Genomic DNA, 14,956 nt, shown 5'->3' with positions numbered 1-14,956 from the left:
TTTCAATTTTATCAAAACATTTAGATCAACCCCAAACAAATCTTTTTAAATTAAAAAAATTTCATTCTGTGGGTAACTGAATTTTTTGTTTCATTCCGTTTTGGAATGGAACAAATTTGAAATCGTGGAATTTTGCATGAAACAGAAAATCCAGTTCCCACCCAGCTCTAAAAAACACTCCATAATTGGGCTAAAAGCCTTGGTCAATCCAGGATTTTGGCCTGGCTAACGGATATGATTGGCATCAGCTACGCTACAAGTTTAATCCATGAGCAACCAGATTCTTTTATTCTGTTATAAACCATTTGTGTGTATACATTAGTGCATATACATTAGTGGAAATGGAACCTTAGAAACATAGGAAAATGAATCAGTGTTTGACAAAATGCAAATTATAATTACAGTTCTGTACATTTTTCTTTTGTGTGATCAGTAAACAGTTTTATACAATACAGGTGAGAGAAGACACAATGCTCAAAATACATCCAGAGATCATTTACAAGTAATTGGCTTATCATTCAAACTTGTTAAATATAAGCATCCACACAGTGCTATCAGGAGCACCTGGGAAGCACAGTTGCTGTGCCTTCCTTGAGCACGCACCCAAAGCGGTAGAGAGAGGTATGGGGCCCATGAGCAAGCTCCCACCTCTCTCCACCCTCAATAGATAAGATGGGGGCAATACCCAGGAAAAGGCCTTGCACTTTGTGAGCGTGAGGGCTGCCATTTTACTTAGCTGTTAACTGAGGTTCCAGGTGTTCTCTTCTTTGTGCACCCAGGGAGTCTGGGTTCTGGCTTAGTTTGGTTGATAGCACCTTATCACAACAAAAAGTACAAAAGATGAGCCAAACATATCCTAATCTTATTTCCATCTTGATGGGCAATAACTATAACAAAGTGGTCCTTGTGAAACTAAATCTAGGCTACTTCTCTATAGTTAATCCATCTGCAGGATTAAGAATGAAAATTGGTAAGACTGAGGCTATGATAGCAGAGGGAGGAGGACCCACCATGAAGGATATTACAGGCAGAGAGCTTAGAAGAGTGAAAGAATTTAAATACCTAGGTCAATGATTGCTGGCAATGGTACCCTCCTGAGTCATGCCCAGCATTGTACCAAAGCTGCTTCCTGCAAATGGTGGGAGCTGGCACCAGTTATCTGTGAAAAAAAAGATGCTAATAAGGTTAAAAGGTAGAATGCATTGTAATTTCATCCATCCCAATGTATGAAACGGAGACTTGGCCAGCCATGAGAAAAGAAATCAGTATCCTCTGCTCTATGGAAATGAAGATGTTAAAATGGTCAAATGGCTGGATGCTCTGTGATAGTCAGCTAAATGAGATTGAGAAGGTCCTAATGAGAGTTGCCCCAATTGATGACAAGTTGAGGGAGCTAGTCTATGTTGGTATGGACATGCCCAGCAGAGACCCAAGAGTTACATTGGCTAAACCCTTGCAGTAATTGAGGACAGAAGATGATGAAAGGGGAGGCAAAAGACCCAGTTCATGGACTGGATATCGGTGGAGCTTAGAGAGACCAATTTGCCTGATAGCCAGGTATACAGTCATGAGTTTTGGAAGAAGGCTACAAAAGTTGCCAACCTCAAATAGGGAAGTGGCAAGATAGAAGAAGAGTTAATCTGTCTGCTGTGAATTGCATTAGTCTTTTTGGAGGTCAGCGATAGACAATTTCACAAGCTACTCCACAAAGATAGTGCCACCTCTGATTTACATTTACTCAATACTTTATGGTACTTTGACCTATTATTGTCACAAGATACTATTTAAGCATTAAGTATTGGATCATCTCCAGGCAGGTCAAGGAGATGTTTTAGTTTACCACTGCATCTCATTAGTATCTAGCACAAGTTTGCAAATTGCAAAATTAAAGCCTTGCAAATTGCTTTAGCTACATTTTATGACAGTGATTTTCTGTTTATTGCTCATAGCGCTTACATTTGTTCCCCTTAATTAAACTGCTTTAAATAATCTGGTCAGAGACGAAGAAAAACAGGTGAAGATTTTCAAAAAGAAAAGGAGTACTTGTGGCACCTTAGAGACTAACACATTTATTACCAGCAAAAGAGCGGGGGAGGGGGGACCTTTTGTAGTGATAATCAAGGTGAGCCATTTCCAACAGTTGACAAGAACGTCTGATTATCACTACAAAATGTGCAAAATGTGTCCCCGTTCCCCCCCCCCCCCCCGCTCTCCTGCTGGTAATAGCTCACCTTAAGTGATCACTCTCATTACAGTCTGTATGGTAACACCCATTGTTTCATGTTCTCTATGCATATAAATCTCCCCACTGTATTTTCCACTGAATGCATCTGATGAAGTGAGCTGTAGCTCATGAAAGCTTATGCTCAAATAAATTTGTTAGTCTCTAAGGTGCCGCAAGTACTCCTTTTCTTTTTGCAAATACAGACTAACACGGCTGCTACTCTGTAGCCAGGTGAAGATTTTGTTTTGGAAAAAAATAATTGTACAACAAAAGGTATTTTTCAAACAGGAACAGAAAATTGAGTCACAGGGCCCAATATGGTAACTTTGCTTTAAGCTTTTATGTAATACCTAACTACACAGTGGGGCTTACCCAATTAATTGTCATATCTGTCAGATATAGTTTTGCTTGTTTTTTTATCATTTTCCCAAATTAAGGCCTTTAATTGGCAGGAGAGACCTTAGCCCCAAATCAGGGATCCCTATATAAGCTAAATTACCATTGACATGAATAGGAGTTTTGCTTGCATAAAGGTTTCAGGAATGGACTACTTCTGACTGAAAAGTAGTTAAAACTTTTATAGCCCATCTAGTATATCTAGGTTGTAAGTGTAAGGAAGAGAGAGCCAAAATGCATCTTTCATTTATAGACTATAAAAGCATAGAGGATTCAGACCTTTTCCATAATATTTGTACCATGCTTTTTAGTGTGTAGATTTCCCGAAATTCGAATTAGGGCCAGTAAAATTATACTTTAAAGAAACTTACTCTCTTTTTGAAGATCTTCATTAGGTTCAATATCAAAACATCAGAAGAATGTGGAAAAAGAAAAGGAGTACTAGTGGCACCTTAGAGACTAACCAATTTATTTGAGCATAAGCTTTCGTGAGCTACAGCTCATTTTATCGGATGCATTCTGATGAAGTGAGCTGTAGCTCACGAAAGTTTATGCTCAAATAAATTGGTTAGTCTCTAAGGTGCCACTAGTACTCCTTTTCTTTTTGGGAATACAGACTAACACGGCTGCTACTCAGAAGAATGTGGGTTTCTCTTAAAAAAACGTACCAATCCAATATTATATGGATGTGTCTTTGGTCCAAGTCAGACAATGTTGCAGCCTCAGGTGATACCTGAAGAGTGACTGAAGCACAAGATGACGTTTAATGGGCTCCAGTGCTGAATAATGTGGAGCTTGAGCTGCTTTGTGCTGACAGAGCACAATGTAGATAATAAATGGAGACTCCTCGGATTTGGGATTTCTCCCCCTTTGTCATTTTCCTAATTGGGGCACATCAGAGGTTCCCTCCTCCTGTTTAAAAGCAAGTTTCCATCCACTATTGCCCTCATTCTCTCCAAAAATAAATGCATCATTTCTGGACAAATCACTTAATGCCCATCCCTATGGGACTGAATCTGCCAGCTGGCTTAAAGAGGAGTTTGGGACAGATGAGGTAGGATAATGTTGCATTCTGAATTTTGAGCCCTGCAGGCAGGGAACAGGAGATTTGCTTGACCTGACTTTGCTGTGTCCATCACTTTCCACTTTCCAGTGTTAGAAGCATACACTGCAGTGTCCATCAATTTTCATTTACATTTCTTCATTTTATATGCAAGAAAAAATGTTGAAACCTACACCCTTCCTGATGCTGCTGAACCATTTTTACTGAATAACCCCTTATTATGCAAGAACAGAAGTTTTACCAGGATTAAAAATGGTATTTTGGCAGAACAGTAAATATAGTAACCTATGTCCCTGGCATTAAGAGCAATATTTTCAAAAAATTGCATCTGAGTTTGAATTTGCAAATGTTAGCACACACTCAGTTTGGGTGATTGCATGCACAAAATTACAAGCCTGATTGAAATTTGGCCCTAAAAGTAAATTTAAAAAAATTGCATGGTAGCATATGCTTTGCTGAGTATGGCTTATTAACACATGCATGGCTTTCCATTTCTGCAGCCATTGAATCCCCTCCAACAATGCCACCAGCATGTAGGTGTATGTATGGAGGAACATGCTATATTGATGAAAATGATCTTCCCAAATGCAAGTAAGTCAATGTTGTAGTGGTCGTAGGTCAGAGTTTGCTGGTTTAGCATCACACTAGGGTTCAGTTCTTCAAAAATGCAGTTACAATGAGGCATTAACAGAAGATTTAACACATTGATAATAGCATATTTGTAGCAATGGTAGGAAAAATGCACATGACCATAAAACATTAGCAAATAAGTAGTTTGAAACTAAAAGGTTTGGAAAGGAAAAAAAAGCAAACCACAAAGAGTTCTCTAGTACAAGCTATAAAATAAAGGCAAATTTGGTGAAGGGGGAAAACAACTGTAAATGCACAGAGGTATGAGCCAGTAGGTGCCGCCAATGCTCCATGGAAACCAAATCTCCAGATTTTAATTACTCTAGTTTCTGACTCAGCATTACTGTATGTCTATTTCTAAGCAGATAATAGATATATTATTTTTACAGTCAGTGAAACATATAATTACTATGAAGTGAGTTGAACTCTACTGCCTGTCTGTAAACATTACAAAATATAATAATAAAGCTTACCCGCTAAACTTAATAAAAGACAGACGGTCAAACTATCTCCTTTATATTCACAGGTGTTCTGATGGCTACACGGGAAATTATTGTGAAATAGGATTGTCAAAGGGAGTGCCTCCTGGAACAAGTAAGCTTCAAGTATATATTAAACTTGGTGACTGAGCTAAGTCATGTGTCAGTTTAAGGTCAACCTTATACTTCTGACAGGCTCTTTTTAACTTTTAAGGTATGCTTGTTTTAATATTTACTTACTCTTCTATCTCTCGTAGCAGCAGTAGCAGTGTTGTTGACAGTCATTCTAATAATAATAATTGGAGCATTGGCAGTTGGAGGGTTCTTTAACTACAGACGGACAGGCTCCCTCTTACCAGCACTTCCCAAACTACCAAGGTATGTTTCACAAGACAGGTTGTTGTTTAGAGTCTGTATATCAGATGTTTACATTTGTTTACATTTGTGACTGAATGTTTCTTAAGGATATGATATGTCCACTATATAATAGTTTTACTGACACAAGGGAAGTGCAGGGTTAAAGCAATTCCTAAAGATTTCTGCTGCCAGTTAATAACAAAGCTGGTCATACCTGACAACAAAGATTACCATATTGTCACACTACTCTGGGCCCCAATTAGTTTTCACATAAATAAATACAACATGCTTTTTAGACTGGGTATTCAGTTCAGAGGGATGGCTAAATATGTTTATTTTCATTACTTTATCAAAGGTTATAAGACTACAACTCAGGCAAGTTAGATACAGGAACTCTTTAACCATTAGAAGGATGAGCTCTTCTGTAATGTTGTACTCACCTGCAAGGAATGCTATGCCAAATACCCACATGTTTCATGTTTCTGTGAGGCAGGAGACCTCTGTCAGATCACTGGCCATGTGAGAAGCACAGCAATTCAGTGAAACTCAACTTCATGAATTATCATTTTTTTAAAAAGTTTGACATTTTAAAGTGAAAGAAGGGAGATGAAGAAAATACTTCTAAAAAGAAGGGGCTCAGAGCACAAGCAGGTTTTTAAACATTTCTTTCAAAATATCTATTTTATTTAAAACATTTACTCCTTTTTCCTTTCAAACTTAAAATTGGTTCTTGAAGTTGTCAAGGTTCCTCCCCCACTCTGAACTCCAGGGTACAGATGTGGGGACCTGCATGAAAAACCTCCTAAGCTTATCTTTACCAGCTTAGGTCAAAACTTCCCCAAGGTACAAAATATTCCACCCGTCGTCCTTGGATTGGCCGCTACCACCACCAAACTAATACTGGTTACTGGGGAAGAGCTGTTTGGACGCGTCCTTCCCCCCAAAATACTTCCCAAAACCTTGCACCCCACTTCCTGGACAAGGTTTGGTAAAAAGCCTCACCAATTTGCCTAGGTGACTACAGACCCAGACCCTTGGATCTTAAGAACAATGAACAATCCTCCCAACACTTGCACCCCCCCTTTCCTGGGAAATGTTGGATAAAAAGCCTCACCAGTCTGCATAGGTGACCACAGACCCAAACCCTTGGATCTGAGAACAATGAAAAAGCATTCAGTTTCTTACAAGAAGACTTTTAATAAAAATAGAAGTAAATAGAAATCCCCCCTGTAAAATCAGGATGGTAGATATCTTACAGGGTAATTAGATTCAAAAACATAGAGAACCCCCTCTAGGCAAAGCCTTAAGTTACAAAAAAGATACACAGACAGAAATAGTTATTCTATTCAGCACAATTCTTTTCTCAGCCATTTAAAGAAATCATAATCTAACACATACCTAGCTAGATTACTTACTAAAAGTTCTAAGACTCCATTCCTGGTCTATCCCCGACAAAGAAGACTACAGACAGACAGACAGACCTTTGTTTCTCTCCCTCCTCCCAGCTTTTGAAAGTATCTTGTCTCCTCATTGGTCATTTTGGTCAGGTGCCAGCGAGGTTACCTTTAGCTTCTTAACCCTTTACAGGTGAGAGGAGCTTTCCCCTGGCCAGGAGGGATTTCAAAGGGGTTTACCCTTCCCTTTATATTTATGACAGAAGTACATGGGTGAGAAATGACAGTTTCAGCTGCAGATCAAACTTGTGCATGTGTGTGTGCGCGCACACAAATTTGTGGCTGGGTGCTAGTCTACACACTGTATAGACTACAGTATATAGATATACTGTACAGTGTATGAACCAATGGAACTATAGTGGGTTCCAAACCATTATAATTAAGTCAGTGCGACTTGTAATGTGGACCCGGACCTAGTTATACTCATAAAAAAGTGTTTATATTGGTATGCCAAAACAAGCAACCCCCATATACACACTTCTGTGTCTGTTATAACTGCATCCACACTAGTGATCACACTAACTTAATTATATTGGTTTCTGAGCTGATACAGCTAAATGGGTGCAAAAACTGTTGTAGAACAGCCCTGAGAGAAAAAGTGTTAGAGTTTTAACTGTTGGATGCTGACAGTAATATTCTGTTTCTGCATTGTTTCATGGAAATGGTCATTGCGTCACCAGATACTAAGTGAAAGTTTTAAAACACTTACCTGATTTTGACTAGTGTCAATTTCTATGAAAATGGGGTCCACTGAAATAGAGTTCTAAATCTCATTCCTCTAACTACTGGTTCTCATTTTAAAATCTTTTTCAATGAGTATGACTTAGCACTAAAGTCTGTCATTGTTCAACTCCTCCTAATAGGCTCTCCCTATGTAATGCACTGTCTCAGTGCGTGTGGTCGTGTGTTCTGCTGGCAGTTCCAACAACTATAAAAGCCTGCTACAGACATCTAAAGGAATTCTCTTTTAGCTCAACACGTAGGGCTTGTCTTCGCTGTAAAGTGTACTTGAATTATAACTTGAGTGTTGCTCCTAACTTGAATCCAGTCCACACACAAAAATCCTTATTTGGAGCATGGTGGTGCTTTTAACTTGAAATGACTAGCCCATCAGAGGTTATAGTCTAAAGCTCAAAGTAGAAATTAACACAACCACTCTGAAATATGGACCTAGGCTGGCTCCATTCCAGTGCTGCCAGTCCTCCAATACCTTCCACCTTGAAAGGACAGACAAGCTATCCCACAGTTCATTGGGAAAGAATTTATAGCGCAGCTCAACTTACTTACATACAAAGAACCATGTGATATGCCCCCAGAAGTCTTATCTCCACGCATGAGTGAGGTCAGTGTCAGTGTGGACTGAGCAACTTTAATGTTATTTAGCAGTGTGGGTACTTTCACTGAAGCCAGGTTAACTCGAGAGAAGTAACTTGAGTATAGATAACCTGAGTTAACTCTACAGTTAAGGCCTCTGTTTTAGTTGCTGAAGGTCCTGGTTTTGACCACTGCTAATATCTTCATGTGTAAGGCCACAGTTCATATTACTTAGAACTTATACTCTTCCTCTCACCCAATTTCTAACATTGCTCATACAATTGCAAGCCTAAATTGCACCTGCAGTTATCCCAATAGCATGTGCAAATTAGGCATTTACATGAAAATACCCATGAGGAATCTAAATGGTTATTTGTATGCATAGACAACTAATATATACACACAATTCTTGAAATTTTATCCTCCAGTTTGATATACAATTATAATGACATTTTTGTGTATGCTTTGGGCTTTTGCCCTGTGGAAATCTAACCCTAAGGTTTTAATAAGAATTATACTATTGAATAGTAAAATGTTTTAAAAAGACAATGAATTTATGAATTTGTCAGGAAAACAAAATTGAAGATAAGACTAACCAAACTGTAACCAGCATACCTTTTTTTTTTTAATGACTCAGTATATCTTGTATATAACTAAACCATGAGGTTCTTACTCCTTATTCGGCCAGAACTGCCATTGTATTCAATGAGAGGTTCGCTGAAGTGAAGAGTAAGTAAGCCTTCTGGAGTTGGCCTATAGAGAGAATGTTTCAAGTTTCCTAGCAACAATCACACAGAACATTTGATTTAAAAGGTTACTGTCCAAATAATTGATTTTTTATTTTTGAAGCTTAAGCAGTCTTGTAAAGTCCACTGAAAATGGCAATGGGGTGACCTTCCGATCTGGAGCAGATGTGAGTATGGACATCGGTGTGTCTGGCTTCGGAGCTGATTCTACTATAGACAGAGCAATGCAGATGGTATGGCTCAATTCCAAAATCATCTTTAACATTTTCCCTTGTTTTGTAACTGTTTTGTGTGCCACATGGAAGAATTTTATACAGAAAGACAATGAGGTGATAAATGCGCTATAAACAAAGAAGTGAATATTGAATTAGGTTATTCTAAAGAATCATAGAATCATAGAATATCAGGGTTGGAAGGGACCTCAGGAGGTCATCTAGTCCAACCGCCTGCTCAAAGCAGGACCAATCCCCAATTAAATCATCCCAGCCAGGGCTTTGTCAAGCCTGACCTTAAAAACTTCTAAGGAAGGAGATTCTACCACCTCCCTAGGTAACGCATTCCAGTGTTTCACCACCCTCCTAGTGAAAAAGTTTTTCCTAATATCCAACCTAAACCTCCCACACTGCAACTTGAGACCATTACTCTTTGTCCTGTCCTCTTCTACCACTGAGAATAGTCTAGAACCATCCTCTCTGGAACCACCTCTTAGGTAGTTGAAAGCAGCTATCAAATCCCCCCTTTATCTTCTCTTCTGCAGACTAAACAATCCCAGCTCCCTCAGCCTCTCCTCATAAGTCATGTGTTCCAGACCCCTAATCATTTTTGTTGCCCTTCGCTGGACTCTCTCCAATTTATCCACATCCTTCTTGTAGTGTGGGGCCCAAAACTGGACACAGTACTCCAGATGAGGCCTCACCAATGTCGAATAGAGGGGAACGATCACGTCCCTCGATCTGCTCGCTATGCCCCTACTTATACATCCCAAAATGCCATTGGCCTTCTTGGCAACAAGGGCACACTGCTAACTCATATCCAGCTTCTCGTCCACTGTCATCCCTAGGTCCTTTTCCGCAGAACTGCTGCCTAGCCATTCGGTCCCTAGTCTGTAGCTGTGCATTGGGTTCTTCCGTCCTAAGTGCAGGACCCTGCACTTATCCTTATTGAACCTCATCAGATTTCTTTTGGCCCAATCCTCCAATTTGTCTAGGTCCCCCTGTAACACTATCCCTGCCCTCCAGCATATCTACCACTCCTCCCAGTTTAGTATCATCCGCAAATTTGCTGAGAGTGCAATCCACACCATCCTCCAGATCATTTATGAAGATATTGAACAAAACCGGCCCCAGGACCGACCCCGGGGCACTCCACTTGACACCGACTGCCAACTAGACATGGAGCCATTGATCACTACCCGTTGAGCCCAACAATCTAGCCAACTTTCTACCCACCTTATAGTGCATTCATCCAGCCCATACTTCTTTAACTTGCTGACAAGAATACTGTGGGAGACCGTGTCAAAAGCTTTGCTAAAGTCAAGAAACAATACATCCACTGCTTTCCCTTCATCCACAGAACCAGTAATCTCATCATAGAAGGCGATTAGATTAGTCAGGCATGACCTTCCCTTGGTGAATCCATGCTGACTGTTCCTGATCACTTTCCTCTCATGTAAGTGCTTCAGGATTGATTCCTTGAGGACCTGCTCCATGATTTTTCCGGGGACTGAGGTGAGGCTGACTGGCCTTTAGTTCCCAGGATCCTCCTTCTTCCCTTTTTTAAAGATTGGCACTACATTAGCTTTTTTCCAGTCATCCGGGACTTCCCCGGTTCGCCACGAGTTTTCAAAGATAATGGCCAATGGCTCTGCAATCACAGCCGCCAATTCCTTTAGCACTCTCGGATGCAACTCGTCCGGCCCCATGGACTTGTGCACGTCCAGCTTTTCTAAATAGTCCCTAACCACCTCTTTCTCCACAGAGGGCTGGCCATCTACTCCCCATGTTGTGATGCCCAGCGCAGCAGTCTGGGAGCTGTCCTTGTTAGTGAAGACAGAGGCAAAAAAAGCATTGAGCACATTAGCTTTTTCCACATCCTCTGTCACTAGGTTGCCTCCCTCATTCAGTAAGGGGCCCACACTTTCCTTGGCTTTCTTCTTGTTGCCAACATACCTGAAGAAACCCTTCTTGTTACTCTTGACATCTCTTGCTAGCTGCAGCTCCAGGTGCGATTTGGCCCTCCTGATATCATTCCTACATGCCCGAGCAATATTTTTATACTCTTCCCTGGTCATATGTCCAACCTTCCACTTCTTGTGAGCTTCTTTTTTATGTTTAAGATCCGCTAGGATTTCACCATTAAGCCAAGCTGGTCGCCTGCCATATTTACTATTCTTTCGACTCATTGGGATGGTTTGTCCCTGTAGTGAAAGAAGTGAAAGCAAAGACTGTTCTTTGAGATAATATACTTTTCTCAAGATTTATGTGGTAGAAATTAAATTAATCACTCTGGAAATACTTCAGCATATCATCAGGGAATGAATGGGCACTTTAGTCCTTTAATTCTACAGATATTACTAGATTTCCCTGCAAAGGTCTTTGTGTACTCAGGCATCTCATGGAACAAGTCAAAATGTGCAAGTTACAAGGGGTCCCGCTTTCCGCCCCCCAGTAATATTATACATAACTGAGACTTCAGACATAATATTCAGAACCAGTCACAGGAAAAATGACTTTCTGCATCGGATTGTAAACTTGTGAAATTCACTGCTGCTGGAAGTCTGTGCAAATCCTGGATGTTTCTATCAGTTTTTGGACATGTCAGATTTTATCCAGGCTGATGTATCGCCGTGTCTGAAAATAGCACTGTTTTTCAAGTCTTACATGATAAAACTATGAATTGCTCCCTGCGGGCCCCTCCACCAGCATGCAGAATCTTGGGTGGGCTCACTTCCTGCTGCTGCTTCCCAGCTCCCTTGGGCTCCCTGTTGCAGCTGTACCTTCCTTCAGGGGTTCCCTGTCTGCTAGCTGTCCCACTCAGCTCCCTAACTCTAACCAGGCTTCTCTCATTGAGTGAGAGCCAGAGATTTGCTCTCATTCCTAGTCAGGCCCTAACTGAGCCAGGTTCAACTCATTTAACTTCTCCGTCCAGGTTTGACACTCACTGCAGGTGTAGCGCATGTGAGGCTGATTGTGCCCACAGGCTCTCATTTACCTGCAGGCCCAGTGTGGGGTTGGTCCACTCCAACACAGAGTATAACTAGCTGCTGTTAGCTGCTGACGTAGTCCCTCTGTCACGTGAACGCAGGTTAGAACCACTCAAGTACTGCAAGTCCTCCAGTGCTTTCCCACAATCCCCCCATGTGCCCAGAAAGGACAGACAGGCTCTCTCACAATTCACTGGGAAAGAACTCATAAAGCAGTTCAGCTTACTGTTGCAGAAAAAACCACACATAAGCGAGCTCAGTGCCAGTGTGGACACAGCAGTTCGACTGTTATTTCAGTGTGGCCACTCTCCCTGGAGGCAGCTAATGCAAGTGCCAACACCCTGAGTTAAATTTGAAGTGAAGACATAGCCAGATAGTGTTGTGGCTAGCTAAATCTGAAACAGAAAGTCACGTATCAAGATGCTGCAAGACTTTGAAACCATTCAGACTGGATCCATGAGAATTCTCCAGGGGAAATCCTCAAGTGCAGGGGAAATCCTCAGGTGCTTGAGAGTTGCCATAGTGATTGCTGTCCCACCCTCGCCCTCCTGGCTGCTGGCAAGGAATTGTGACCTGGAGGGAAAAGGGGCTGTCAGGGCAAACCTATCCCCCAGCCATACTTGGCAAACCAGAGCAATTTCTTGGGGTCATCGGTAGCCAGTGTCCTTTAGAAAGGCCTTCATGTTGCTCTAATCTGCCCCAAGGGACTAGCCCAGAGCTCAGTCCGCCAAACACTAAACGCTGTTTCTGGCAGCATCTTTATACATCTACCCAGAGCACCGCAGCCACTGCTCAGGTCTGGCACAGTATGTGTGAAGTAGCTTATATTATGCTCTGCAGGAATGGTGTATTTCTGACATAATTTATAGGTTTTTAAATGAGCAGATGAACTTGTGTTTCTTCTGCAGAAAAATATAGCAATCTCCCAAATGGGGTAATGTGAATTGATCCCATTCTTTAGTATTTCAGATACGAATGATTAATTTGTATGTCACGTTGAAGCCTCTACAGTGAAACACCTGTTTTGGGATTATGCTTCTTTTGACATTTCCTTGCTCCTGAAGGCTAGATTTGTGGAAGCCATCATTCCTCTTTGTAACACATTTTGAGGAAATTATTGAAATGTTTCTTTTTTGCCTAGCTATGAAATGGACTATGAGCCATTATTATGTGTTCAGGCTTTGAATGTGATGTATTCGGTGATCTGATAGACAATTAAGTCGAGTGGAATAATGCATGGTAAAGTTACACATTGAGTTTCATATATAACTTTACAAAAATAAAAATGTATTTCTCCTTGAGCTAACGGATTAGATTACAAAGTGCTGGCTATGTTATATGTATATTATATTGTGGGTTTTTTTCACAGAATGAAAACTTTGCTGTGGAGTCAGGGAAGCAGCCAATCACGTTTGAAAATCCAATGTATACAACTAGAGAAGGTGGAGCCAGTGTAGTGAATGTAGCTCAGCCGACATGTGTAAGAAAGAAATTGAGTGTTGCTTTTCTTCTTTCCTTCTTCTTACGTCCTTGTTCCTCTTCTATGCACTGGATCTTTCTTTCTCCAATTTCTTTTTTCATTATTATATCAGTCTTTGTCTGTGAGTCGTAACTTTTTCTCATCATTACTAGGAACTGTATAAATCATCCAACAGATTTTTTTTTGCCCCATATCCCTAAATGGCCCCCTCAAGGATTGAGCTCACAACCCTGGGTTTAGCAGGCCAGTGCTCAAACCACTGAGCTACCCCTCCCCCCCCATCTTATTAATTTAAAATTCTCAATTTTACTATCAAATGGCTTGGTTCTAAGTATTTTCTGAATTTTAACAAATGTATTTGTTGTGTCCAGAGATTTCATTATTTTTCATACTGAACGGTCCCAAAAATCTGTTTAAACTTTATGGTCAGCTGTGCTGGGGATCTGACCGCTTTCCAGAAAACTGTGTTTATTTTTAGGGCCAAGGTTGGAAGAGAAAACTAACATGTCTCATGTATGAAACTTTGAGAGATTCAGATCATTTCTCTTTATCCCTGCCCTATAGCTTTGTGTTGGCCTTGACAGAGCTTTCAGTTTAAATGGTTAGATTGGATGGTTCCAGGGCTTTATCTTTACCCTTTTAAATTATTTTTATGAACAGGTAACAGCATCGAATAGTGAGGAAAATGAGAGTTTTGAAAATCCTGTCTACTCTGCTGCAATATCTGCTAGTGCACAGCAACCTCCTGTAAGCACAGAAACAACACAGGTAACACAATGGTGCTTTTAAAAAATTTAGAACAGCGCTAATTCATTGCTGTATTGTTCTTAGTCTTTGAAAACCCTTCAGTGCTGCAGACTCAGAGCACTGTTTTATTTGTGATCAGTGTTAGGATAATTGAACTCTCACACCTAATGCAGGAAAGATGTGTAAGATAATTTTCACTTTGAGTAAAATAATGACCTGGAGTGAAATTGACACGTCTCATTGCACAAAGTCCAACTAACCAGGCTTTATATGACAGTAACAAGGCTGCAGTTCATCCCCTCTGCTGTTGCTATTCTAGCATACAAGTTCTTCTTCATCTCCTGTACAAGGATTTTGTCAAAGCATCTCTGCAAGAGTTCTCTTCCCTTGTCTAACTCAAGTATCCACTTCATGTTAGTCTATTTACAGTCTGTGCAGAGTTTGCCTCCTCATGAAGTGCAGAGATCATGCTATGCAACTGCTCCACTCAGGCACAGTTCCAACACAGCACTGCCACAGGGATTAAATGTGGATTTAGGGTATGTCTACACTGCAGTTATAAAGCTGCAGCTGGCTCATGCCAGCTGACTCAGGCTCATGGGGCTTAAGGAGTTGCTTAATTGTGGTGTAGATGATCGGGCTCAGGCTTCAGCCTGAGCTCTGGGACCCTCTAATGGCTCTAGGTCCTAGAGTCCAGGCTCCAGCCTAATTGTGAATGTCTACACCCCACTCAAACAGCCCCTTAGCCCGAATTAGTTGGCATGGGCCAGCTGTGTGTTTTTAATTAGGCACCCGATCTACCCACAAAGTTGCACCAGTGTAACTAAAGATATGGTGGGGCACTGATTTAGTTAAACCAATATG

General features: G+C 40.9%; 1 protein-coding gene across 4 annotated transcripts in view; it reads left to right on the top strand.

The window, feature by feature from the left end:
- The window catches only part of LRP2 (LDL receptor related protein 2), a 181,192-nt gene that overhangs the window by 160,331 nt on the left and 5,905 nt on the right, over positions 1-14,956 (top strand). Inside the window, exons 72-77 of one of the 4 annotated variants that reach the window (XM_073305750.2) lie at positions 4,184-4,274; positions 4,840-4,907; positions 5,053-5,170; positions 8,767-8,896; positions 13,235-13,345; positions 14,006-14,113. In XM_073305750.2, the coding sequence (XP_073161851.2) occupies positions 4,184-4,274; positions 4,840-4,907; positions 5,053-5,170; positions 8,767-8,896; positions 13,235-13,345; positions 14,006-14,113 (626 nt within the window). Of the gene's footprint in view, positions 1-4,183; positions 4,275-4,839; positions 4,908-5,049; positions 5,171-8,766; positions 8,897-13,234; positions 13,346-14,005; positions 14,114-14,956 lie in introns of those variants that run through there. The other 3 variants (XM_073305749.2, XM_073305752.2, XM_073305751.2) reach the window with 3 other exon arrangements.

This window comes from Lepidochelys kempii, chromosome 11, assembly GCF_965140285.1.
Source record: "Lepidochelys kempii isolate rLepKem1 chromosome 11, rLepKem1.hap1, whole genome shotgun sequence".
Classification (NCBI taxonomy): domain Eukaryota; kingdom Metazoa; phylum Chordata; order Testudines; family Cheloniidae; genus Lepidochelys; species Lepidochelys kempii.
This window is presented reverse-complemented; position numbering and strand designations above follow the sequence as displayed.